This window comes from Loxodonta africana, chromosome 11 (assembly GCF_030014295.1).
Source record: "Loxodonta africana isolate mLoxAfr1 chromosome 11, mLoxAfr1.hap2, whole genome shotgun sequence".
NCBI lineage: Eukaryota > Metazoa > Chordata > Mammalia > Proboscidea > Elephantidae > Loxodonta > Loxodonta africana.
In genome coordinates this window covers 22968735-22995986 of record NC_087352.1, presented here as the reverse complement: position 1 = coordinate 22995986, position 27252 = coordinate 22968735, and the positions used below count along the sequence as shown (strand labels likewise).

General features: G+C 42.6%; 1 protein-coding gene across 2 annotated transcripts in view; it reads left to right on the top strand.

Moving 5' to 3' along the window:
* The window catches only part of VSTM1 (V-set and transmembrane domain containing 1), a 29303-nt gene extending 3267 nt beyond the window's left edge, over positions 1 to 26036 (top strand). The window contains exons 2-10 of one of the 2 annotated variants that reach the window (XM_064294232.1): positions 1027 to 1059; positions 5557 to 5838; positions 8295 to 8333; positions 15817 to 15855; positions 19585 to 19677; positions 20515 to 20542; positions 20760 to 20797; positions 20899 to 20930; positions 25732 to 26036. In XM_064294232.1, coding sequence (XP_064150302.1) covers positions 1027 to 1059; positions 5557 to 5838; positions 8295 to 8333; positions 15817 to 15855; positions 19585 to 19677; positions 20515 to 20542; positions 20760 to 20797; positions 20899 to 20930; positions 25732 to 25791 — 644 coding nt within the window. In that variant the 3' untranslated portion in view covers positions 25792 to 26036. The other variant, XR_010323407.1, reaches the window with a different exon arrangement.
* Positions 26037 to 27252: the final 1216 nt, after the last annotated feature.

Below are 27252 nucleotides of genomic sequence, written 5' to 3'. Positions count from 1 at the left end.
GACTCCCACTCGTGGCGACCCCATGTGTGTCAGAGTAGAACTATGCTTCAGAGGATTTTCAATGGCTGATTTTTGGGAAGTAGATCTCCAAGCCTTTCTTCCAGGGCACCTCTGGGTAGACTTGAACCTCCAGCCTTTAGGTTAGCAGCTGAGTGTGTTAGTCATTTGCACCACCCAGGGAGTCCCTGGGGGCAAGGGAGCCAGGGTATTCATACTCCCACAAACAGCAGGACTGAATTCGTTGCAATACCTAGTCAAAAGCCAAAAAACAAACCCGTTGCTGTTCAGTTGATTCTGACTCATAGCAACCCTAAAGGACAGTGTAGAATTGCCCCACGGGGTTTTCTAGGCTGTAATCTTTATAGAACAGCCTGCCACATCTTTCTCCCGCAGATCGGCTGATGGGTTCAAACCACCGTCCTTTCAGTTAGCAGCCAAGTGCTTACCCCTTGCGCCACCCAAACCAAAACCCCACTGCCGTCAAGTCGATTCCAACTCAAAGCGACCCTATAGGACAGAGTAGAACTGCCCTATACAGTTTCCAAGGAGCAGCTGATGGATTCGAACTGCTGACCATTTGGTTAGCACCCAAGCTCTTAACCACTGTGCCACTGGGGCTCCTTAAATACCTGGTCGGGAAGAATGAATTCTCTCTGTCTGAACGACAGAGAAAACTCTCCCCTCACACTCCACAGTAAAACAACCTTCGCATTATTTAAGTGGTAAAAACTGTAATCACGACAAATATGAGAAGAAAGTATAGGTAAATGTTGAACCACTTCTAGATGGTGAAAGAAAACCTAATCATGAAAACAATACAATAAATTGGAAAAGATGGTGGGAATTTTCTGTATAAACCTAACAACATCCGAATGGCAAACAATAGGACAAAAGTAAAAGGTAAATCTGGGAAAATAAGTGCAAAGAACATGACATTTCTTTAACAAACTAGTTATGCTCTGTTTGCCTTACTGGTACTTCCAAGACAAGCACATTAGTTGTCTCTTACCGAGGTTTCTCTTACAGGGCTGTGTCTGGGTTATGAAGATGAGAAGAATGGTGAGTTCTCTCTCATTCAAACGTAATTATTTCCCACATCTTTAGTTTTATGACCTTTCCCCTTTATTTAACCCTCTGGATTCTAGAAGGGTCTTTATGGTCATCAAGATGAAAAGTCAAATTAACTCTAACAAAGAGTCATCAACTCTGACCAGAATTCTAGAAGATCTAAGGATCACTTCCATTTGTAAGATTATACCTTATGAAGACCCAGCCCCAAACCAAAACCAAACTCGTTGCCGTTGAGTTGATTTTGATTCACATTGACCGTATAGGACAGAATAGAACTGCCCCATAGGGTTTCTAAGGCTGTAATCTTTATGGAAGCAAACTACCACATCGTTTTCCTATGGAGCAGCTAGTGGGTTCAAACTGCTGACCTTTCAGTGAGCAGCCTAGCAGTTAACCACTGCACCACCAGGGCTCCTCTATGAAGACTCAAGGAAGAGAAATGGCTTGCCGATGACTTCACAGCAAGATACCAGCAGGGACATAAAAGGAACATGGAGTGCCTGAAGTACCTACAGTGCGTGTGTCGCACTTGAAATCCAGGTGTGTCCGTTGGGTCCTCCAGGAAGCAGACGATAAGGCAGAGTAAAGGATGAAAAAGAGAGGAAACAAAACTGACCAGCGAAAGCTTTCAGAGAAAGATGGAGATGTCAATCCTGTGAAAGAAAGGGATGAGAAAGCAGGATTTATCATAAAAATATATACAACACAGAATTGCCACTTCAGCATTCTTCAGGTGTACAATTTAGTGATATCAATTATATGAATCATGTTTTGCAACCATCACTCATAATTGCTGCCAAATTTTCTAACACCATCAACAGAAACTCACTGCTTCCTAAACAATGACTCCCCGTTTCTCTTCCCTCCTGTCCCTACCCGTTTTCAGTTGAGTTGATTCAGACTCATAGCAACCCTATAGGACAGAGTAGAGAGTTTCCAAGGAGCACCCGGTGAATTCAAATGGCTGACCTTTTGCTGACCTTTTGGTTAGCAGCTGTAGCTCTTAACCACTACGCCACTAGGGTTTCCTCCTGTCCTTGGTAACCACTGACAAACATTGGTTTCTATATATTTGCCTATTCTTGTTGTTTCAGATAAGTGAGATCATACAGTATTTGTCCTTTTGTGACTGACTTATCTTACTCAACATAAAGTTTTCAAGGTCCATCTATGTCATAGCATGTATCGGGACTTCATTTCTTTCTATGGCTGAGTAATATTCCATTGTATATGTGATTGAATTTGTATCTTATTCTTCAGACTTGCTGGAGTTAAAAAAAGGCTCTTAGAAAGAGTTAAAGAGGCTTGGGTGCTTCCACCTAGAGAGGTCCCCCTGACTGAAATTCTTATCTCCTCTGGATTGATTGATATGCACAAAATCATTTCTGCTGGCATACATGTTTTGATTTGTCTGTTTGCTCAGAAGTGTTAGTTTGGACATTAAACACATTTTGTTGAGCTGATAAGTTAAATGTTTAGGCTTCTGTACATATTGTTCTGCATGACCTGATGATATATTAAAGCAACAGAGGAAGAATGAGAGTCAGGAATAGGAGGAGGAAATGAATGTGTGGCTAATCACCTCCATGAACAACTGCCTCCTTTGCTGTGAGACCAGAACTGGCTGGTGCTGGCTACTATTACTGCACATTTTGATCAAAGATTCTATGGAAGAACCCTGATCAAAAAAGGGGAAAACGTAGAACAGAATTTCAAATTCTCGTGGACTCCATATTTTCTGGAGCCATGGAGGCTGGATGAACCCCTGAAACTATTGCCCTGAGATAGTCTTTAAACCTTAAACCAAAAATATCCTGTGAGATTTTCTTTAAACCAAACAATAGTTTAGTTTAACTACTAAAGAATGTCTTCCTTGACCATTATACTCCTTTAAGATCTATCTGTATGGGATGAAATCGACAACAGCACCTCAAAAGACTAGATCAGAAATTCGGGGGGGCAGTGAGTTCATGTTAATGGGGGAGCGACAGCTCGGAAGAGGACGGTGAGGATGGTTGCACAACTTGAAGAATGTAATCAATGTCACTGAATTGTACATGTAGGAACTGTTGAATGGGTGTATGTTCTGCTGTGTATAGTCTCAACAACAGAAAAATAAAATAAACTGTAAAAAAAATATGAAGAGTGCTTTGTTTTGCTCCCTTTTTTTTCCTTTTTTTGGCCTCTCTCTCTCTGTCCATTGCTTTCAGTAAAAACTCTCAGCTTGATATTTGACAAAGGCCCGGTGTCAGTTAATTGGGGAAAAGATAGTCTTTGTAACAAATGGTGCTGGCATAACTGGATATCCATTTGCAAAAAAATGAAACAGGACCCATACCTCACACCAAGCACAAAAACTAACTCCAAGTAGATCAAAGACCTAAACATAAAGACTAAAACGATAAAGATCATGGAAGAAAAAATAGGGACAACCTTAGGAGCCCCAATACAAGGCATAAACAGAATACAAAACATTACCAAAAATGATGAAGAGAAACCAGATAACTGGGAGCTCCTAAAAATCAAACACCTATGCTCATCTAAAGACTTCACCAAAAGAGTAAAAAGACCACCTACAGACTGGGAAAGAATTTTCAGCTATGACATCTCCGACCAGCGCCTGATCTCTAAAATCTATATGATTCTGTCAAAACTCAACCACAAAAAGACAAACAACCCAATCACGAAGTGGGCAAAGGATATGAACACACACTTCACTAAAGAAGATATTCAGGCAGCTAAGACATACATGAGAAAATGCTCTCGATCATTAGCCATTAGAGAAATGCAAATTAAAACTACGATGAGATTCCATCTCACTCCAACAAGGCTGGCATTAATCCAAAAAACACAAAATAATAAATGTTGGAGAGGCTGTGGAGTGATTGGAACTCTTATACACTGCTGGTGGGAATGTAAAATGATACAACCACTTTGGAAATCTATCTGGCGTTATCTTAAACAGTTAGAAACAGAACTACCATACAACCCAGAAATCCCACTCCTCGGAATATACCCTAGAGAAATAAGAGCCTTCACACAAACAGATATATGCACACCCATGTTTATTGCAGCTCTGTTTACAATAGCAAAAAGCTGGAAGCAACCAAGGTGTCCATCAACGGATGAATGGTTAAATAAATTGTGGTATATTCACACAATGGAATACTACGCATCGATAAAGAACAGTGACGAATCTCTGAAACATTTCATAACATGGAGGAACCTGGAAGGCATTATGCTGAGTGGAATTAGTCAGAGACAAAAGGACAAATATTGTATAAGACCACTATTATAAGATCTTGAGAAATAGTATAAACTGAGAAGAACACATACTTTTGTGGTTACGAGGGGGGGAGGGAGGGAGGGTGGGAGAGGGTTTTTTACTGATTAGTTAGTAGATAAGAACTGCTTTAGGTGAAGGGAAGGACAATACTGAATACATGGAAGGTCAGCTCAACTGGACTGGACCAAAAGCAAAGAATTTTCTGGGATAAACTGAATGCTTCAAAGGTCATCGGAGCAAGGGCAGGGGTTTGGGGACCATGGTTTAAGGGGACTTCTAAGTCAATTGGCATAATAAACTCTATTATGAAAACATTCTGCATCCCACTTTGAACTGTGGTGTCTGGGGTCTTAAATGCTAACAAGCGGCCATCTAAGATGCATCAATTGGTCTCTACCCACCTGGAGCAAAGGAGAATGAAGAACACCAAGGTCATACGATAACGAAGAACCCAAGAGACAGAAAGGGCCACATGAACCAGAGACCTACATCATCCTGAGACCAGAAGAACTAGTTGGTGCCCAGCCACAACCGATGACTGCCCTGACAGGGAGCACAACAGAGAACCCCTGAGGGAGCAGGAGATCAGTGGAATGCAGACCCCAAATTCTCACAAAAAGACCATACTTAATGGTCTGACTGGGACTAGAGGAATCCCGGCGGTCATGGTCCCCAAACCTTCTGTTGGCCCAGGACAGGAACCATTCCCGAAGACAACTCATCGGACATGGAAGGGACTGGACAGTGGGTAGGAGAGAGATGCTGATGAAGAGTGAGCACTTGAGACTGTGTTGGCATCTCCTGTCTGGAGGGGGGATGGGAAGATAGAGAGAGTTGGAAGCTGGCAAAATTGTCACGAGAGACTGGAAGGGCTGACTCATTAGGGGGAGAGCAAGTGGGAGTACAGAGTAAGGTGTATATAAACTTATATGTGACAGTTTGACTTGATTTGTAAATGTTCACTTGAAGGTCAATAAGAGTTAATTAAAAAAAAAAAAAAACTCTCAGCTTGCTTTTGTTCAGGGAAATACCGCCTAGGTTTTGCTGGGAGATAGATGTGCTTCCATCCATGGATCTTTTCGAAACCAAATAAACTCTATAACATTAACTTTATCAGAATATTTTTTTGTTAACAGTATGCTCTGCATTTTGTTGATCCATTCCTACGTGGATGGATATTAACTCTGAATTCTTCCCAGAGCGACTTCCCAAGCCCTTCTTCAGTGCCTTGCCCAGCTCAGTGGTTGAAAGCAAAAGCAACGTGACTCTGAAGTGCTGGTCTACGTTCCAGAATGCTACCTTCAGGCTGGGGAAGTTGAACAACACTGGGTCCGAGGAACAGCTGAAGTCAGCAGAAAACAATGTTGAACTCCTCCTCACTGACCTCGAGCCTAAGGATGCTGGGAAGTACTTTTGTACCTACAAGACAACAGCGTCCCAGGGATGGGCAGAGAGTGAACATTTACAGCTGGTGGTCACAGGTGAGAGGGAAACTCTTTGACACATTCATTCCCTCCCTGTGATTGGCACCTGGCTGGGGGAAGAAGGAATCTAGTGTCAAATAAAAAACAAATCTGACTTTGATGGAGAGAGGCTTTATTCAGAAAGAAAAGGAGGAAAGGAACTATAGCAATGGAGGAGTCCATTGTAATAAGGAGAACACTCTGACCATAAGATCAGCAAGTATCTCAAAGAGCTAGGGTAAAATCATTTTCTGTTATACAGACTGAAAGTAAACAAGGCTAGAAAAAAATCCAGGTGTGGGGAAGTAGGATGAAAGAATGACATCACCGAATAGTAAATCAGTATGTTTTAAGCTGAGGTAGCCTGTTCTACCCAGAAAAAAAGAATAAAACACCCAACTAGCTGTCATGGAGTCGCTTCCTACTCATGGTGACTCTGTGGTGTGCCAGAGGAGAACTGTGCTCCACAAGGTTTGCAGCAGCTGATTGTTCAGGAGATCACCAGGACCTTCTTCCGAGGCTTTACTGAGCGGACTTGAACGGCCAGACTTTTGGTTAGCAGCCAAGCGCATTAGCTGTTTGCATTCTCTGGGAGGGACCCTTGAAGATGGGTAGTGTGTTGGCTCAGAGTTCTTGGGTGGCACAAATAGTTAAGGAACTCAACTATTAACCAAACAGTTGGAGGTTTGAGTCCACCCAGAGGTGCCTCAAAAGAAAGGCCTGGTCATCTGCTTCTCAAATATCAGCCACTGAAAAACCTTACGGAACACAGTTCTGCTCTGAGACACATGGTGTCACCATGAGTGAGAATCAACTCAATGGCAACTGGTTTATTAGTACGCTGTTTCAGGCTGAGGGTGGGCCACAGTTTCAGAGACTTGGAGGAAGGAGAGAAACTGAACTGAAATTTGGTTAACAACACTTTTTTTCTGATTGATCAATGGGGACAAGCAATTTAGTTATTCATCTACGAGGCGAGGAATGGGAATTTGGAGAGTCTGTGTCTGGCCTTCTCCTAGGTAAACAGGGAGGCATCCATGAGTCTCATCTAAGTTATATGAGAAGGGTGGTTATTTGAAGTAAGCCATTTTCATGAACACAAAGGGTGGTGGGATTTCTTTAGCCATCACAGTTTCCCAGTATCGCAGGGTTCGGGTAAAAGTCAACAATATCACTAGGAAACAAAATGGCAGATGCGACATCTTCAGGGTAGGGAATTGAGGAAATAGAGGCAGAGTGTGGGGACAAGTCTCTCATGAGGATTCAGAGTGAGTTTCAATGGTGCAGGTGTGGGAGAGATGGATGAGTGAGTCTCCAGGTGCAGTGGAGAATGGGACGCCCTGGCCCATCCCTTGACCTCCACTGCCTTGTCCTCTGCGGGATCACTCCCAAGACCTTCCCTTTCCATCGTCGTGGCTCCTGAGACGATCTCAGGTCGTAGTGTGACACTTCAATGTCTGATTCCATACAATGGAACTGAATGTATAGCTATCGCTTTGCCGAAATCAGGGTGCCCAGAGCCATTACACATCGAGAAAGCGAGAAAAAACCAAACTGATTTCGTGCTCTGGACTGTGACAAGCAGTGACAGCGACAACTACAGCTGTGTATATTACCAGTGGAATTTCCCGTATTTGGGCTTCTTCCCCAGCAAGAACTTGGAAATCTGGGTGACAGATGAGGGTATGGAATGAAAACACTAACATTCAACACATATCTAGTACTTCCTATGTTCCAGACTCTATGATAAGTAATTTAAACCTCTGTCTTACTTTCTCAGTTCTGCTGTAACAGAAATACAAGTAGGTTGTTTTAAAGAACAGACATTTATTTTCTTACAGTTTAGGAGGCTAGAAATATGAATCCAGGGCACCAGCTCTAGGGGAAGGCTCTCTCCAACCGCTCTGGGGGAAAATCCTTGTCTCAGTTTTTCCAGCATTCTTGTCAGTTCCTTGACAATCTCCACATGGCATCTGTCTTTCCCCGGTTTGTGCTTGCTTGTCTCTGCACTATTATTTCAGAAGACAAGCTATGGTGCCAGTTATCAGCGGCTCATTTTTAAGGGTCAGCCTTCCATAACAGACTTATGCCATTTTGCAACTCACCTTATTGTTCTACTCCTTACCTATGGAAAAATGGAACTGTGAATGTTCCTTTTGCAGAAAAAAATGAATGAAAACACCTGGCACAAGGTAATTGTCCATTCACCCTACAAATCCAGATACTTAGCTATATCCTGGCCGTAGAGTGGTGACTGGCCATAAGAAGCTTACATTCTCATTTAGAAGACAGAAAAAAGCAAGTATGAGATATTAGACTAAGAAAAAGATCATTACAGATGGAGAATAACTGTGAAAGGCACTGTATTAGTAATCTGTTGATGCAGAACAAAAGATCAAAAATTTAGCAGTTTATATTGTTGTTAGCTGTTGTTACAGTCATTGTGACTCCTTTTCTTGCATCCTGTTTCCTAGATGAATATGAAGGATACGAAGCTCCCCCAATAAAAACGGGTAAGATACTTAGCCAGGAGATGTGTTTGCCCATTAGATTTATATACCCACAGCCTGGAGTACCTCGCGGGACAGAGGGCTCCCCTTTGCATAATGTGCTCCAGCAGAATCTTAATGCCCACGTTGTCAATGATATTTGGAAGGAAACCATTGCCTTGTCAGGGAGATGACCTCTAAGGCACTTCCAGGCTCTGAAAACTGGTGAGTAAATCTGATTCTGGGAAAAAAAAAAATAGCACAGAGTACACTGCCTACCATTTTACATAATGAAATATTATGGTGGAGTTCTGTGAAGAGCGTAGGTGAGTCCGTGTGACTAGTTTGGGGAATGGACTTGACTCCCGTGGAGTCCAGGTACTTTGGGAATACATACGATCAGAACAAAACAAAACAAAACTAAAACAAACCAGTTGCCATAAAGTTGATTCAGACTCATGGTGACCCCATGTGCTGCACAGTAGAGCTGCACTCCATAAAGTTTTCATGGCTGAGACCTTTGGGAAGGAAGCAGATTGCCAGGTCTTTCTTCTGAGCACTTCTGGGTGGGTTCAAACGGCCAACCTTCGGGTTAGTAGCCCAGAACTTAACTGTTTTCACCACCCGGGGACTCTTATGTATGATTAGGGGCTTGCTAACCCTTTGAAGTTCTCCAAAAAAAAAAAAAAAAGATGAATATTTAAATTCTTTTTCTTTGATGTTGCTCTTCAATGAGGAATTGACTGAAATTCTGTCCTCAGAAATTCTCATAAAAATTAGACAAGCTGGCAGTTACAGGCTGAAATGGGAGCTCATCCAGATTTAATGGCCATTTGGATGGTTAAATTCAAATCTAGATGCTTATTCACCCTTTCTTTCAGCAACTCCTAACCTTCCTGTAATCTCCTCTAAAGAGCCAAGACGGTAACAGGAAGAGAGCTATTGTTTGAATCTACGCTGCTATACTCCTCCAACGTGGTTTTGCAGGATAATTATTAGCCTTTGAAAACATCTTTGTTCATCATTAGCAGGCTTAGGAAATAATTGCTACTCCAGCTCGATGAACACAACTCATGCCAGGAATTTTTTCTTGGAAAGATCAGAAATTTGATAGAGGAACAAGGAATATCAGAAATGAGGCTGGAGACGTGGAGAGGTATTGGAGAGTAAAGGAAGAGAAGCTTTCCTATTGTGAGCTCTTGTATACTTTATTGTCTTTCTTTTTTATTGAGATATAATTCACATACCATAAATTCACTCTTTGAAGTGTACAACTCAGAGACATTTAGCGTGTTCACAAGACGGCGCCAATATTAAAAAAAAAAAAAAAATTACTACCACCTAATTTCAAGACATTCTCATGACCCTAAAATGAAATTCAATACCTATTATCAATCATGGAGCCCTGGTGACGCAGTGGTTAAGAGCTCAGACTGCTAACCAAAAGGTGGGCAGTTCGAATCCACCAGCCACTCCTTGGAAATCCTATGGGGCAGCTCTCCTCTGTCCTGTAGAGTCGCTATGAGTCAGAATCCACTTGACGGCAAAGGGTTTGGTTCTATTAGCAATCATTCCCTTTTTTTTTTCATCTCCCCCAACCCCAGTCCTACACAGACACTGATCTGCTTTCTATTTCTATGGATTGGCCTATTTTGGACATTTCATATAAGTTGAAGCATACAATACGTGGCCTTTTGCATCTGAATTCTTTCACTTGGCATAGCGTTTTCAAGGTCCATCCACATTGTAGCATGTATCGGTATCTTGTTCCTTTTCATGGATGAATAATATTCCATTGTATGAATATGCCACATTTTGTTTATCTACTCATCAGTCAATGAACAGATGAATAGATGCTTACTCATTCTTTCTTTCAGCAACTCAGAACCTTCCTTCAATTTGGTTGTTTTCACCTTTTGGCCCTTATGAATAATCCTGCTCTGAGTATTAATGTACAAGTTTTTGTGTAAACATGTTTTCAACTCTTTTGGGTATATACCTAGGAGTGAAATTGCTGTGTCTGATGGTAATTCTATGTTGATGCTTTAAAGAACCTCCAAAATGTTTTCCAAAACGGCTTCATCGTTTTCCATTTCCACCAGCAATATGCGTGGGTCCAATATCTCCACATCCTCTCCAACACTTGTTATTTCCTTTTTTTTTTTTTTATTATTATAACGATCCTAGTGGGTGTGTTAAGGGCTTGGCTGCTAGTGGCACAGGGGTTAAATACTTGGTTGCTAACCGAAAGTTTGGTAGTTCGAACCCACCAGCAGCTCCATGGGAGAAAGGTGTGGCAGTCTGCTTCTGTAAAGATTACAGCCTTGGAAACCTTATGGGGGAGTTCTACCCTGTCCTATAGGGTCAGAATCGACCTGATGGCAATGGGTTTTGTTTTTGGTTTAGGGGGCATATATACAATTTCTTAAAACCTACTTTTTGAGTTCAAATTTATTCTATCACAATTTGTAACATAGTAAAATATCTTTAGGCATAGGTATGATGTCCCCAGCCTGTATTTGTATGCTTCAAAGCTGCCAAAAGGGAACCTATACTCAATTGCTATGCAGGCTGATAGTGAATTTCATCACCTAGCTTTGACTCAAGATCAATCTTCCTTTCTGACACCTGTGACTTCATTTATGCCCCCGTGTCAACCTGTACCTCATTGCTCTGTCTGGTGCCCTCAGACCAAGGTCTTAGATATTTCGTAGTTTGTTTTGGCAATGTGGAAAATGATGTGAAATTCGACCAGGGTATGTGGACATCACAGAGTGAGCCCAGTTCAGTTAGCTTTGGGGCTCTATGTTGCAAAAATTAACTTCTCTTTCTTAGGAAACAGTTGTGCAAAGGGAACTGTGGGCTGTAAGGGGGAAGAATTGAAAGGCCAAGGCAAGGTTTGCTGCTTCTCTGCTTTTATCAGCGGCCCTGATAATCCACGAACACCCGTGCCTGCTGGCTTTCATACATCCATGGGGCTGCACTGATGGAATTGTCCCTTTTGATTTGGTTTCTTGCATTTGGTCACCAGAAGCAAACTCTTAGATAAGGATTAGCGTAAAAATCACATTTTAGGGGGTTGGGGAAGCAGGTATAGGAATAGAACTAGACCTAACAGGAGTGGGATATGGAAGTCCCTCAGATTTGCTGAATTCTGGAGACGGTGAAGGCCACAGCCCAGGGAGGCAAATCCAGTTGCCTGTTGAGTCGACTCTGACTCATGGAGACTCCATGTGTGTCAGAGTAGAGCTGTGTTCCATAGGGTTTTATTATTATTATTTATTTTGTTGTTGAGAATATGCACATCAAAACATACACCAATTCAACAGTTCCTACATGTACAATTCAGTGATATCGATTACATTCTTCGAGTTGTGCCATCATTCTCACCTTCCTTTTCTGAGTTTTTCCTCCCTCATTGACATAAACTCACTGCCCCCTGTGGTTCTTATCTAATCTTTCTAGTCGCTGTTGTCAGTTTGATCTCATACAGATAGTTCTTAAAAGAGCATAATGCTCAGGGCAGACATTTTTTACTAGCTAAACTAAACTATTGTTGGTTTTAAGAAGATTTCAGGGGATATTTTTGGTTTAAGGTTTAAAGATGATCTCAGGGCAATAGTTTCAGGGGTCCATCCAGCCTCCATGGCTCCAGAAAATATGAAGTCCATGAGGATTTGAAATCCTGCTCTGCATTTTCCCCCTTTTGGCCAAAATTTGTCTATAGAATCTTTGATCAAAATGGCCAGTAATGGTAGCTGGGTGCTGGGCACAATCCAGTTCTTCTGGTCTCATGGCAAAGGAGGTCCGTAGGGTTTTCAAGGCTGACTTTTCAGAAGTAGATTGCCAGGCCTTTCTTCTGAGGTGCCTCGGGGTGGACTCGAACCTCCAACCTTCTAGTTAGCAGCTGAGTGCATTAACCATTTGCTCCACCCAGGAACTCTCATGGGGATAAGGAAATCAGAATATTCACTCTTTCACAAATAGCAGTCATTGGTAAAGGGATAGCCCTGGAATACTTAAATTCAAAGACACTTTGGATTCTCTCAGGCAGTTCAACAAATAGATGCAAGTGTTCTTTTTGGAAAGTGAAAGCACCCATGATCTAGAATATCTAACAATGGGAAAAAAAACCTGGAGGTGCAGTGCAATGGATTGCTTTTATATGGCCTTTCTCACCAGGGTCTTGTAATTCCCACCCAGTGATTGGGTGGAACTATGCAAATGAGGTGCTTGTGGCCCACCAAGGTAATTGGACAGTTTGCTGCTAATGCAAATAGGGTGCATGATAGCCTTGTGGGAGTGGGACCATGCAAATAAGGTATATGGAACCCTAATGAAGGGATTGGTCAGTTTTGCCATCCCACTAGGCTTAAAATGAGCCATCCTAGATGTGGAACAGGGGGACCTACTATCACCAAGAAAGAAAAGCTAGGAGCAGAGCACATCCTTTGGACCTGAAATCCCTGCACTGAGAAACTCCTGGATCCAGGAGACAGAGAAAAAGAGAGCAGTAACACCGGAGATGGTGAGAAGCAGTGACAGAGAAACAGCAGCAGCAGAGACAGCAGGACCAGGAGACCAGCTGGAGACCAGAAGGAGTTGGCAGGGTGGGTTTCCAGGCCCATGGAACAAGAGAGCTGAGTGCCTTCTGGCTAAGGCTTACTGGTGGAGTAGGTTGCCTCTGGGCACTTGTCGGCAGAGCTAAAAGAGCTTTGTAACACTTACCTGAGCATGGCAGAGGCTGTGCTGAGGGGCCAAGAGCCTGAGGGCCAGAGAGAGGCGTGCCTGTGGTCATGCCTGAGAAGAGGCTGTCCTGATCAAAGATACTGTATTGTGAGTCATTTCTCATCCTGAACTGTCACCTGTTCCTTCCCTAATAAGCCCCATAACTGTGAATATGGTCTGTGAGTTCTGTGTGGCCATTGCAGTGGGTTATCGAACCCAGCAAGGAGCAGAGTGCTGTAGGCAGGATAGTTGCTATTAGGATTGGTAAAAAGGTTGGAGGGTTGGAGACATGTCTGACCACCCCCTCACAGAAATCAGCCTTGGTCTGTTGTTGCCGGTAATGATTCTCCTCCCCACTTGTGAAGTTAGAAGAGGTCAGACACCTCCGCCTCTACCGTTTTTACAGGGGGAATATGGGTGGAGCACTGACAGTGTCTGTTACAGAGGGAGCTGGGTGTGGGTGGTATGTTGAGTGAGAAAATAGTCATTATAACTACAATCTCATTATCCTACAAAATGAGTCAGATTCTGGGATGAGTGCTTTAAAGCCAGTATTTTTCATCATTATCTAACTTCAAGTTAGGTATTATTATCTCCCTCCTGCCTCCTCTTATTTAAACAGAGTAACCTATTACAAAGTCTTTAAGTGGGAGATCAGTACTAGAACTCCAGTATGTCTTCTCACAAATCCTCCACTCCTTTGCTACTCCCAGCTGATCAATTAAGACGTTGTTTCATTTCATATATATATAGAGAGAGATCCCAGATATAGATTATATAGATAGATGAATGGGTGGATGGATGGATGGGTGGATGGGTAGATGGTGGGTGGGTGGGTGGCTGGCTGGCTGGCTGGCTGGGTGGGTGGCTGGGTGGCTGGGCGGATGGGTGGATGGGTGGACGGATGGATACAATAGATAATGTTGGTGTTAGGTGCCATTGAGTCACCAACTCATGGTGACCCCACATACAACAGCAAAACATTACCTGGTCCTGCACCATCTTCACAATCCTTGGTACGCTCAAGTCCATTGTTGCAACCACAGTGTATTTTGAGTGACTTCCAGCCTAAAGAGGAGTCCCGGTGGTACAGTGGTTAAGCATTTGGCTGATAACCGAAAGGTGGTGGTTCAAACCCACCAGCCACTTCATGGGAGAGGAACGTGAAAGTCTGCTTCCATAACAATTACAGCCTTGGAAACCCTACGGGGAAGTTCTACCCTGTCCTATTGGAGGTCACAACGAGCTAGAATCGACTCAGTGGTAACGGCACTTTGGTTTCCAGCCTGGGGGTTCATCTTCCAGCGCGATATCAGACAATACTCTGTTACAATCCACAGGCTTTTCATTGGCTGATTTTTGGGGAGTAGATCATCAGGCCTTTCTTCCTGGTCTATCTTACTCTGGAAGCTCCACTGAAACCTGTCCATGATGGGTGACCCTGGTAGCGTTTGAAATACTGGTGGCATAGTTTCCAGCAGCACAGCAACACATAAGCCACCACGGTATGACAAACTGACAGATGGGTGGTGGATAGATATACAGAAATGTAGACATAGAGACAGTGATAGGACCAAGTGGAGAAAGGGTCCAAGTTGGAGACCCTTTTGGTGCAGAGGGCAAGATACTGCTAAGGGCTTCAGATATGGCTCTGCAGTATGACCACTGAACGTCATGTAGCCAGAGAAAGACCTGAAGCTCACTAACAAAGACAAGGAGGATCTCGGTGAGGTGTTTCTATGGTTAGCAAGCCTTTTGCCTTCAGTTACTTCTCTCTCAGCTTCCTACTCCTCTGAGTTTCACAATGTGTGTTTCTTTAGTCTGAGGTATGAAGAAAAACAAAGGGCTGGGGGAATCGTATAGAATCTGCTGACCAGCCTCAACTGTATGTTGCCTGCTTTTAAGTAAAACATTGAGCTTTGGATACAATTCTGTGTAGTAATCCCAGGACTCACACATATGTATGTCCTTCACCAATGAGATGGGAATAAAGATACTTACCTTGTAAGGCTGTCTAAGGAGCACTGGTGGCGCAACAGTTAAGAGCTCGGCTGCTAACTGAAACATTGGCGATTCAAACCCACCGAGCATCCCACAGGAGAAAAGACCTGGTGATCTGCTCCTGTAAAGATTATAGCCTAGGAAACCCTATGGCGCAGCTCTGCTCTTTCGTATAGTGCTGCTGTGAGTTGGAATCGACCTGACAGCATGCAACAACAACATGGTTGTTGTAAGAATTAGAAATATTATGATGTAGTCTTGCACATAAATATTGCTAAATAGTGAGTTTAGTTTATTGGTGGGAACTTTATCTCTTGAGAATGATGTTTTCTAGTTTTAGTCACTCTTCTCTACCCTGGGCCAACATTGTCCACATTAGGGATCATCTCTGAGTGCTCTCAGCTGCACCTTTTCACTCTAAATCAAAAGAAACCAAACCTGTTGCCATCAAGTGAATTCCAGCTCATGGCAATCCCATGTGTTACAGAGTAGAACTGCTTCATAGGATTTTCTTGGCTTTAATCTTTACAGAAGCAGCTTGCCAGGCCTTTCTTATGAGGTGACTCTGGGTGGACTAGAACCTCCAACCTTTCTGTTTGCAGCCGAACATGTTAACCTGTTGCACCACCCAGGGCCTCCCTAGATACCACTACAGCCACTTAGGAAAAAAAAAAAAAAAAACCCTCGCTACTACATGGGTCTACCAGTAAGACAGGAATGTTTCTTTAGATATACATATTGTGTCTTTCTAACCATTACAATGTAACTTATTTTGTAGGAGGAGATGAAAACCTGGGCACCTTATCTTCAAAACAAGGTAATGACATCAGGTCAAAGTGAAATTAATAAGTGTTTGAGCTGTTCAGAAATGAGATGAGCGGTTTTGGGCAGGGATGAGATTCTCGTCATTCATTCTCATCTGGAGGGTTGTTGGTTCAAAGAATGGGCATTAGAAGTCAGATCCTCCTGGTTTAACCTCTCTGAGCCTCAATATTCTCTTTGCAGAAGAAATGAAAAGCCTGGCTTCACGCAGTTGTTTATGACAGTTTAAAGAGATAACATGTATTTCATGGGTTATACTTATTTTATATCTAAAGTTCAATAATTTTTTTCCATGAATCTTTAGTGTACTTTATAAAAAAGTTTGTCAGTATCTTTCTAATTTTAGAATTATTGCTTGTCATTTTATTTTCTATGCAAAAGTTTAAACCTTTCTCGAAGCCAATTTTTATCTATTATTTCTTTTATTGCTTCTCTCTTCTATGTGCATCTTAGAAGAATCCCCATGCTATGGATATTAATATATTCTCAAAATCTTTTAACGTTCTTTTTATAACAATAAATACTCTACATTCTTAGTCAATTCCTAAAAGGTGATTTTTAAGAATATTCATTTTATTACTCATTGCCTTGGATGAGTATTTTTCATTTTCGAGAACTCTTTCGTATCTTTAAACCTTAAATCTTGAACTATCCCCCAAAGTCATCTTTAAAACAAACAATAATTTAGCAGAATTATTAAAGAATGTCTGCCTGAAGCATTGTGCTCTTTTAAAGAAGTGTCTATATAGGATCAAATTGGCAACAGCAACTTGAAAGGTTAGATGAGGAATGTAGGAGGCAGTGAGTTTATGTTAATGGAAGAATGATGTGGAAAAGGATAGCGATAATAGTTACACATTGTTACTGAATTGTACGTGTAGAAACTGTTGAATCGGTGTATGTTTTGCTCTGTATATTTTCACCAAAAAATTTTTTTCCATAATAATAAACTCTTCTTTGTACTTAAATCATGCTCTTTTCACTCTTGTTGTTGTTGTTGTGTGTCAGTGAGTGGATCCTGACTCATGGTGATCCCACGCGGCAGAATAGAACCCCACAGGGTTTTCTAGGCTGTGATCTTTACAGGAGCAGATCGCCAGGTCTTTTCTCCCGTGGAGTTGCTTGGTGGATCTGAAACACCAGGCTTTCAGTTAGCAGCCAAGCACTTAACCATTTTTCTTTTCACTCCAGGTTCTTTCTTTCTTTTTAAAATTTTTTCTTATGGTACTTGATTTATTTTTTCTTTTCAATGTGTTTATTGGCTATTTAAAAAATTTTTTTAATTGTACTTTAGATGAAGGTTTACAGAGCAAACTAGTTTCTCATTAAACAATTAATATACATATTGTCTTGTGACATTGGTTACGACATGTCAACACTCTTCCCTTCTCAACCTTGAGTTCCCCATTACCGGCTTTCCTATCCCCTCCTCTTCTCGTCCTCGCCACAGGGCTGGTGTGCCTGTTTAGTCTCATTTTGTTTTTCATCCCAGGTTCTTTAAATGTGGGCTCCACATTCTTGAGAGGGTTGGCTAGTGGTTTCAAATTGTCAGTGGCACTTTTTACCTCCTTCCATTCTGCTACAAGATCTGAGAATTGATTTTCCTCACCATTTGCTAGGTTATTTCTGGTCTACCATTACAGTCGATTAAGCCCTTGGCTGCTAACTGAAAGACCAGCAGTTCGAACCCACCCAGTGGCACCATGGAAGGAAGGCCTGGTGATCTGCTTCTGTAAAGATTAAAGCCAAGAAAACCCTATGGAGCAGTTCTACTCTGTACACATGAGGCCACCATGAATCAAAATCAACTGAACAACAATGGATTTTATTTTTTATTTTTTTGTCATATTTCCCACCATCTGTCAGCTTATCATACTGTGGTGGCCTACCTGTTGCTATGATATTAGAAGCCACGCCATTGGTATTTCAAATACCAGCAGGGTCACTCATGGTAGACAGGTTTCAGTAGAGCTTCCAGACTAAGACAAACTAGGAAGAAAGGCCTGGAAACCTACTTCCAAAAATCAGCCAGTCACAACATCGTCCTATATAGTGTGAACTGGGCAATGTTTCATAATGTTTCAATGTTACATAAGGTAGCCATGAGTTGGAGTTAGCTTGATGGCACCTAACAACAGCATCGTATTACCAGAAACAGAGGCAAAATCTTTCCTAATATTAGGAGGCCTGGGAGGTAGAGGGAGGGCAAGTGAATGTCATTTTGAAAGCAAAAGGATAGAAAATGATTCTTGAACTGGGTGGGAGTTTGGACTTTCATGCATCTGTTATCAGACTTGTCACAGCCTCCGCGGTATTACAGCTGTTGTTGTTAGCTGCTGTTAAGTCGATTCCAATTCATGGTGACCCCTGTGTGCAGGGTAGAACTGCTTCATAGCGCTTTCAAGGCTATCATCTTTTGGTAGCAGATCGCCAGGCTTGTCTTCTGAGGCACTTCTGGATGGGTTTGAACCATCAATCTTTTGGCCAGTAGTCGAGAGCTTAACTGTTTATGCCACCCAGGGACTCTGAGTATTACAGTAGCTGAGTAAATGTTTATATATCCAGATTATGAATTCCATGGAACAGGTTCAGAATATCATTTATCTCGTCTTTTCATACCCAGTGCCAACACAGAGTTATACTGGCATAGAGGGAGACTGGTTTATGAATCTGGACATACATGAATTCAAAGCTCAACCTAGTCGGGCTATTAACTTTGCTTCTTGGAACTTAATTTGCTTATGAATGAAACAGGGATAGGATAGTACACCTATCCCCATTCAATTTATGTGCTTATTGTCAAGATGGGAAAGCATGTATATGAAAGACCTAACACAGAGTTACCCATTGTGGTCAAGTCGATTCCAACTCATAGCGACCCTATAAGACAGAGTAGAACTGCCCCATAGAGTTTCCAAGGAGCGCCTGGTGGATTTGGGCTGCCAGCCTTTTGGTTAGCAACTGTAGCACTTAACCACTACGCCACCAGGGTTTCCAACACAGAGTTAGCTCTCAATAAATCATGAATATTATTGCTACCGGTTTAACATTTATTAAAAATTTCCAAGCCAACACACTTGGCTGCTAACTGAAAGGTTGGTGATTTGAGTCCACCCAGAGGCTCCTTGAAAGAAAAGCCTGGTGATCTACTTCTGAAAAATCAGTCACTGCAAACCCTGTGGAGCACAGTTCTCCTCTGACACACACAGGGTCTCTGTGAATCAGAATCAACTCAATGGCAATTGATTTTTTGCTTGTTCATTTTAGGCACTGTTCTAACCTTCTTTGTATGTATTGACTCACTGACACAGTGGTTAAACTCTCGGCTGCTAACCAAAAGGTCAACGGGTTGAACTCACCATCCACTCCGCTGGAGAAAGATGTGGCAGCCTGCTTCTGTAAACACTATAGGGTTGGAAACCCTATGGGGCAGTTCTACTCTGTCCTATACGGTTGCTGTGAGTCAGAATCACCTCGACGGCAATGGGGTTCTGGGGTACTATTCAATAAAATATGTACTTTTGTTATCCCCATCTTACAGATGGGGAAGCCAATGTACAAGGGGATTAAGGAAATTGTCCAAAGCAATTGGAAGCTCCAGCTTGGAAGTGGCAGAGCCAAGATTTGAAGGCAGGCTGCCTGGCTCTGCTTCACCGTTCTGCCTAACTGTGTCAGTGTGTTTTAGGAACCAGACTGATTCTCTGATGTGCTCTTCCTCCACCAGACAGCAGGATCATTTTTATTACAGTCTTCAGCTGCCTGTCCATGTTCCTCAGCTTCTTCTCCATCTTCCTCATCTACAGATGTGTTCAGTATGGTGAGTTCAGGGAAGAATGGACCCACCACTCTGGGAAGTGAAAGATCCCTGGGTGGCACCAATGTTGAAGCATTCTACCACTAGCTGAAAGGTTGGCCGTTCAAACCCACCCAGTAGTGCCACAGAAGAAAGGCTCGGTGATCTGCTACCGAAAGGTCACAGCCTTGAAAACCCTATGGAGCAGCTCTACTCTGCACGCAAGCGGTCACCATAAGTAGGAATTGACTCAATGGCAACTAACAACAACAAGGTGCAAATCACCATGTTTTCATGAGGAACCCGTGGTATTAATAGATTCTTACAAGAGAGTCCTCCTGGTGCAGTGGTTAAGTGCACATATGCTAAACAAAAGGTTGGTGGTTCCAACCCACTAGCCACTCCATGGGAGAAAGATGTGGCAATCCACTTCTGTAAAGGTTTCACCTTGGAAGCCCTATGGGGCAGTTCTACTCTGTCCTATAGGGTCACTATGAGTCGGCATTAACTCAACAGCAAAGGGTTTGTTTTTTTAACACCAGAGAGCAGTTCTACTCTGTAACACATACGGTTGCCCTGTGTCGGAATTGACTCGATGGCAACTAACAACAACAGTAATCTAAAAGTTGGTGGTTCGAACCCACCCACTGCACAGAAGACGAAAGGCTTGGCTATCTGCTGTAAAGATCAAAGCCAAGAAATCCTATGGAGCAGTTCTACTCTGAAACACACAGGGTCGCCATGAATAGGAATTGGCTCAACAGCAAATAGGTTTTTGTTTTTTTTTTGAGGGGGAAGTGAAAGATTTTTATCTAATTTATCTAGTGATAAAATCCTTCCTTTTTTTTTTTTTTTAAATAGATTCAGCAGATGAAGAATCCACCAGGAGGTAGATATTCTTGACATATGGCATGTTCCACTCAACTCCTCTTCCGTTCCTCAGAGGCACCATTTGCATATCAGTGATTCCCCTGTCCAAACCTACCCTGGCCCTTGTCCCAGCCTCTCTCAGCCCTTGCTGGAATCCTGCTCCTCTCTTCTCCAGTGCCCTTATCCTCTCCCTAAATTCTTCAGATCCCATACTTCAATGGGTTTCTCTCTCTCAGAAGCAGCCATTCCAATTTTCCCAACCAGGAGGCAACAGGTAAGTGATAAATGATAGAATCTTGCGGGTGCAAAGATCAAAGTCTGACTCTTGCAACCTGGGAACTGATTTTTTTTTTTTTTCCTCTTGATCATATATAGATTTATCCAAGCCAGAAAGGACATCTCTCTCGGTGAGTTCTCCATTTAGAAATTCTCCAAGAACTCAGTTGGAGAAGTGAAAGGTCCCTGGGTGGCACAAATAGTTCAGCACTCAACTACTAGCCAAAAGGTTGGTGGTTTAAAAATCACCCAGAGGTGCCTCGGAAGAAAGACCTGGCTATTTGCTTCCAAAAGGTCACAGCCTTTAAAACCCTGTAGAGCAGTTCTACTCTGCATACTTGGGATCTTCATGTCTGCCTCCTGGTTTGGCCCATATCCTCTGGCTTCTGAGTATCTGTGTTCCCAACTCACACAATAGATGAGAGGTCAGATAGTATAGTGGTTAAAAAACATTTTGAATTCTGGAATAGCTGGGTTCCAGCTGCCAGTGTCTACTATTTTATCACCCATGTAGTCTTAGACAAGGCTCTGAGGTAGTACAAATGGTTTGAGCTTGACTTTAGTAACTGAAAGTTTGGCAGCTTGAACCCACATGGTGGTGCCATGGAAGAAAGGCATGGAGATCTGCTTCTGTAAAGATTACAGCCAAGAAAACCCTATGGAGCTCAGTTCTACTTTGTAACACATTGGGTTGCCATGAGCTGGAGTGAACTCAATGGCAATGGGTTATTTTATTTTTTAATAATATTTTATTGTGTTTTTGGTAAAGGTTTACAAAGCTGTTTAGGTTCCCATTCAGCAATTTCTACACAAGGTGTTCAGTGACATTGGTGGCATTCATCACAATGTGTGAACATTCTCATTATTTCCATTCTGGTTGTTTCATTTCCATTAATCTAGTTTCCCTGCCCCCTTAAATTCTCATCTTCATTTTAAAGGAATTGTTGACTGTTTGGGGTTTTTTGGTTTTGGGTAATCTTAGACAAGTCACCAGCAAGTCCATGTTTCCTTACTTTCCTCCCATGTATTGTTAGTTGCCCTCTAGTTGGCTCTGACTCATGGCGACTTTACGTGTAACAGAATGAAATGTGCCATCTTCACAGTCTTTGCTATGTTTGAGCTCATTGTTGGAGCCACGGTGTCAATCCATCTTTTGGTGGGTTTCCCCCATTTCCACTGACCCTCAGCTTTACCAACCATGATGTCCTTTTCTAGTGATTGGTCTTTCCTGATGATATGTCCAAAGTAGGTGAGTTGAAATGACTAGATAGGAAGCTTAGGGGGCAGTGAGTTTAGGTTAATGGCAGAGGGACAGCTCAGAAAAGGAGGATGAGAATGGTTGCCCAACTTAAAGACTGTAATCATGTCACTGAATTGTGCATGTAGAAAACGTTGAGTTGGTCCTATAGGATTGCTAATAGTCAGAATCGACTTAATGGCAACAGGTTTGGCCTTCTATTGTACACTTAAAATTTGTACATTTCACTGTATGTAAATTCTATCTAATTTTTTAAAAGAGGAAAGATTGAGAAATAAGAAATTGTGACAATCAACTTGGTAAAAAAAAAAAAAAACTTCTGTGAATTCAGTGATATAACAAATATGAAGAGCTCACCAGCAAGTCTGAGAAATTTTAAATGTTAGATTATTGGCATCAGTTAACGAATGGTTGTATTTTAAATCTCAGATTAATAGTATCAATTAATTGATGATAATATTATTATAATATTAAAATGATTGTTGTTGGAGGAGCCCTGGTGCTACAGTGGTTAAGCACTTGGCTGCTAACCGAAAGGTTGGCAACTTGAACCCACCAGCTGCTCCTCAGGAGAAAGATGTGGCAGTGTGCCTCCATAAAGATTTATGGTCTGGGAAACCCTATCGGGCGGTTCTGCTCTATCCTACAGGGTCGCTATAGACTCCACGGGAGTGGCTGCTGGTGGTGTTAGTTGCCGTCAAGTTGATTCTGACTCTTGGTGACCCCATGTGTGTCAGAGTAGAACTGCTCCATAGGGTTTTCAAGGCTATGACCTTGTGGAATCAGATTGCCAGGCCTTTCTTCTGAGGCACCTCTGGGTGAGTTAAACTGCCAAGCTTTTGGCTAGTAGTTGAGTGCTTAACCATTTGTGCCACCCAGTTCACAATTATAATAGTATAATATTTATGTAAAAAAAAAGTACCTGGTAGTTATTCTTTGTTGTTGTTGTGATTATTTATCATTGACTCCATTCAGACTCATGGCGACCTATTCTTATAGGATGGTAATTCTTATTCTCAAAACCATACATTTGCATTATTTTTTATGAACACCAGTTATAATCGATTGTGAGTAGTGGAGGCACAATGGTCAAGCATTCGGCTGCTAATCAAAAGATCAACGATTCGAACCCACTCAGCAACTCTGCAGGAGAAAACCTGGTGGTCTGTTCCTGTAGAGATTACAACCTAGAAAACCCTATGGGGCAGTTCTGCTCTGTCCCATGGGGTCACCATGAGTTGGAATTGACTTGACAGCACCCAACAACAACAACAATAGTATTGTTATATTATTACCGTAGCCAAAACCCTCATTCTTCCTAAAGCACAGTCACTCCAGAACAAAGCTGTCCAATAGAACTTTCTTGGGTGATGGAAATGTCCTATGTTATGTGAGTTGTTCGGTACGACAGCCATGAGCCACACAGGGCTATTGCGTATCTAAAATGTGGCTAGTGCAACTGAGGACCTGAATTTAAAATATCTAATTGTGGTTAGTGGCTGGCATATTGGACAGCAAAAAAAAAAAAAAAAAAAAGCATTGCTGTCGGGTTGATTCCAAGAACAGCGTAGAGCTACCTCATAGGGTTTCCAAGGAGTGGCTGGTGGATTCAACTGCTGAACTCTTGGTTAGGAGGCGAGCTCTTAACCACTGGGCCACCAGGGCTCCCCCAGTTTTGGATGATCTGTCAGGTGTGGCAGAAGGAGGTGAGACTCACGCAAGAAGGCCAGAAAAGAAATAGAATTTTTTTTCCTATTATTCTTTTTTTTTTTTTTTTACTTAATTTTTTATTATGCATTAGGTGAAAGTTTACAGAGCAAATCAGTTTCCCAATCAATTGTTTATAATCATAAAGTGTTCCATGACATTGATTTCATTCCTCACAATGTGATGGCACTCTCCCCATTTCCGTCCTAGGTTAACCATTTCCTTTCATCCTGGTTTTCTACTCCTTCCGGCCTTCTCGTCTTTGTTTTGGGGCAATGTTGCCCTTTTGATTTCGTATAATTGATTGTTTGGGAACCCTGGTGGCGTAGTGGTTAAGTGTTATAGCTGCTAACCAAAGGGTCGGCAGTTTGAATCTGCCAGGTGCTCCTTGGAAACTCTATGGGGCAGTTCTACTCTGTCCTATAGGGTCACTATGAGTCCAAATTGACTTGATGGCACTGGGTTTGGTTTTGTATTTTTGGAAGGAGCATGTTCCTCTCAGATGTTCTTGTTCATTTTATGGGCCTGTCTATGGTTTGACTGAAAGGTGGTATCTGGGAATGGCTTCAGTTCCAGTCCAGAAGGACGTCTTAGAGCCATAGTCTCAGGGGTTCCTCCAGTCTCTCTCAGACCAGTAAGTCTGGTCTTTTTTGTGAATTTGATCTTTTGTTCTACAGTTTTTCTTCCGCTCTATCCGGGACCCTCTGTTGTGATCCCAGTCAGAGCAGCTGGTAGTGGTAGCCAGGCACCATCTAGCTCTTCTGGTTTCGGGGTCATATAGGCTGTGGTTCATGTGGTCCATTAGTCCTTTGGGTCGATCGCTGCCTTGAGTCTTTGGTTTTCTTCACTTTCCTTTGCTCCAGATGATCAGAGACCGATAGATTTGTATCTTAGATGGCCGCTGGCAAGCTGCAAATAGGATTTAGTCCAGAGAGGAAACCACAGCGCACCTCCACGCAAGGCCACACTGGGGGCTGCACCCAGGACAAGGCAACAAGTTGGGATCTTAGGAGAGTCCTGGATCTTGGGGTTAGTGCATACTGAAGTCTTATTGATCAACTAAAAAGTTTCTAGAGAACTGGCTCAGGAAAAGGAGTCCCTGGGTGACGAAAATGGTTAAATGCTCGACTACTAGCTGAAAGGTTGGTGGTTCGAACCCAGCCAGAGACACCTCGAAAGACAAGTCTGGCAATCTGTTTCCAAAAGGTTATAGTCTTGAAAACCCTATGGAGCAGTTCTACCCTGCACATATGGGGTCTCCACGAGTCGACTCGACAGCAACTAACAACAACAATAAGCGTGGGAAAAGGGAGAAGTTTTCATCACCAGCATCCATATGGGACATGGCTGGGTAGGGAAAGGAGTACTGGTTACCTGGCAACAATGGGGTCTCTATCATGGGAGACCATATAGGACATGGCTAGGAGGGCCAGCTAGAGCCCATAACTGCTGAGAGACTGGGTGACAAGATAGGAACTGCCATGCCAGAAACCGGGTGAAAACGCAGTTGTTGTTTGATGCCATCAAGTCGGCCCCCAACTCATTGTGACCCCATGTGTTACAGAGTAGAACTCTGCTCTATAGGGTTTTCTTGGCTGTAATCCTTATGGAGGCAGTTATCCAGGCCTTTCTTCCGTAGAACTGCTGGGTGGGTTTGAACCACCAATCTTTGGGTTAGCAAACCGCTTGTGCCACTAGGGAAAAAAAAAAAAAAAAAAACCTTGCCATCCAGTCGATTCTAACTCATAGTGACCCTATAGGTCAGAGTAGAACTGCCCCATAGAGTTTCCAAGGAGTGCCCGGTAGATTTAAATTGCTAGCCCTATTTGGCTAGCTGCCATAGCACTTAACCACTACACTGCCAGGGTTTCCAGTGCCACCAGGACAGCTAGGAGGAATGAAGGAATGGAGAGGCAGCAAACTCTGGAAATCCAAACTGGCTTTATGACAGTCTCTTTTCCTCAAAGGCTGAAGACTCCGAGGGGAATACAAGGGCACTGTGTGAGGCAGCCTATGCTTCCTACTGAGAAGCCCCTACGATCTTGTGAATATGCAGCCCTGAAGGTGTAGAAGGAAGCCAGCAGGAGCCACTGGAGAAGGAAGGAGAGCCTGGATTAAGACAGCTGAGGTGACTGGAAATATGGAAACCCAGATGACTCCATGTTCTTCACTTATAATCCATACCAATCAGAATAAGTTTCTCTCTTTTTTCTTCTACACCTCTCAAATATTACTGGGTGGGTTTTCACAAAATTTGGAGTGTGAGTTTAGAATGGTGTGACTTCAAACACAGGCTGAGAAGCAAAGATTATGAATGGTTACCAGGGGTGGGAGGGAGGGGGAAAAGGGGAGTTTTTGGGGGGTGTTATGGATTGAATAGTGTCCCCTCAAAATACGTGTTGTAAATCCTAACCCCTATACCTGTGGTAGACCTGTGGTAGGAACCTTGGTGGTACAGTGGTTAAGTGCTGGGCCGCTAACCAAGAGGTCAGCGGTTCAAACCCACCAGCAGCTCCATGGCAGTTCTATTCTGTCCTATAGGGTCACTATCAGTGGGATCTATACCTGTGGTTATAATTCCATTTAGAAATGGGTTTTCTTTGTTAAATTAATTAAGCAATATTAGTGTAGGGTTTGTCTTGAATCAATTTCTTCTAAGATATAAAAAGAGCAGATAAGCAAGCAAGCAGAGACGGGGGAAGACAGGTGCCAGGCCACATGGAGATCACCGAGGAGCCAAGGAATAGAAGCTGAAAAGAGACAAGGACTTTCTCCCAGAGCCAACAGAGACAGAAAGGCTTCTGCAAGAGCCAGCGCCCTAATTTCAGACTTCCAGCTTCCTAAACTATGAGAAAATAAATTTCTGTTTGTTAAAGCTACCCACTTCTGGTATTTCTGTTATAGCAGCACTAGATAGATAACTAAGACAGGGTGCATTGAGTTTATGTTAGCGGTGGTGGAATATTTTGGAAAAGAATAGAGAGGACAGTGGCACAACATGAAAAACATAATCAATGCCATCAATTATAAATGCGGAAGTTGTTGTGTTGGTAAATGTTTTCGTGTGTATACTCTCACCACGAAAAAAAAAAATAGGCTAAGAATAAAAATTAAATATATATATGTGTACATATATATAGGAAACCCTGGTGGCATAGTGGTTAGGTGCTACAGCTGCTAACCAAAGGGCTGGCAGTTCGAATCCGCCAGGCGCTCCTTGGAAACTCCACGGGGCAGTTCTACTTTGTTCTATAGGGTCGCTATGAGTTGGAATCGACTCGACGGCATTGGGTTTGGTGTTTTGGGTACATATATATATACAAGCTAACAGTGTTCTTAATACTCACTTCGGGGAGTTTTGGAGAAAGTTACAAAAATATAGGAAATTGTTCTTCAGAGGAGCCCATGTGGTCACTGACACAGTGATTTCAAAAAGAAGCACAATACAGGCAGTCTCTAGGTTACCAACTTACGGATGACTGGTACTT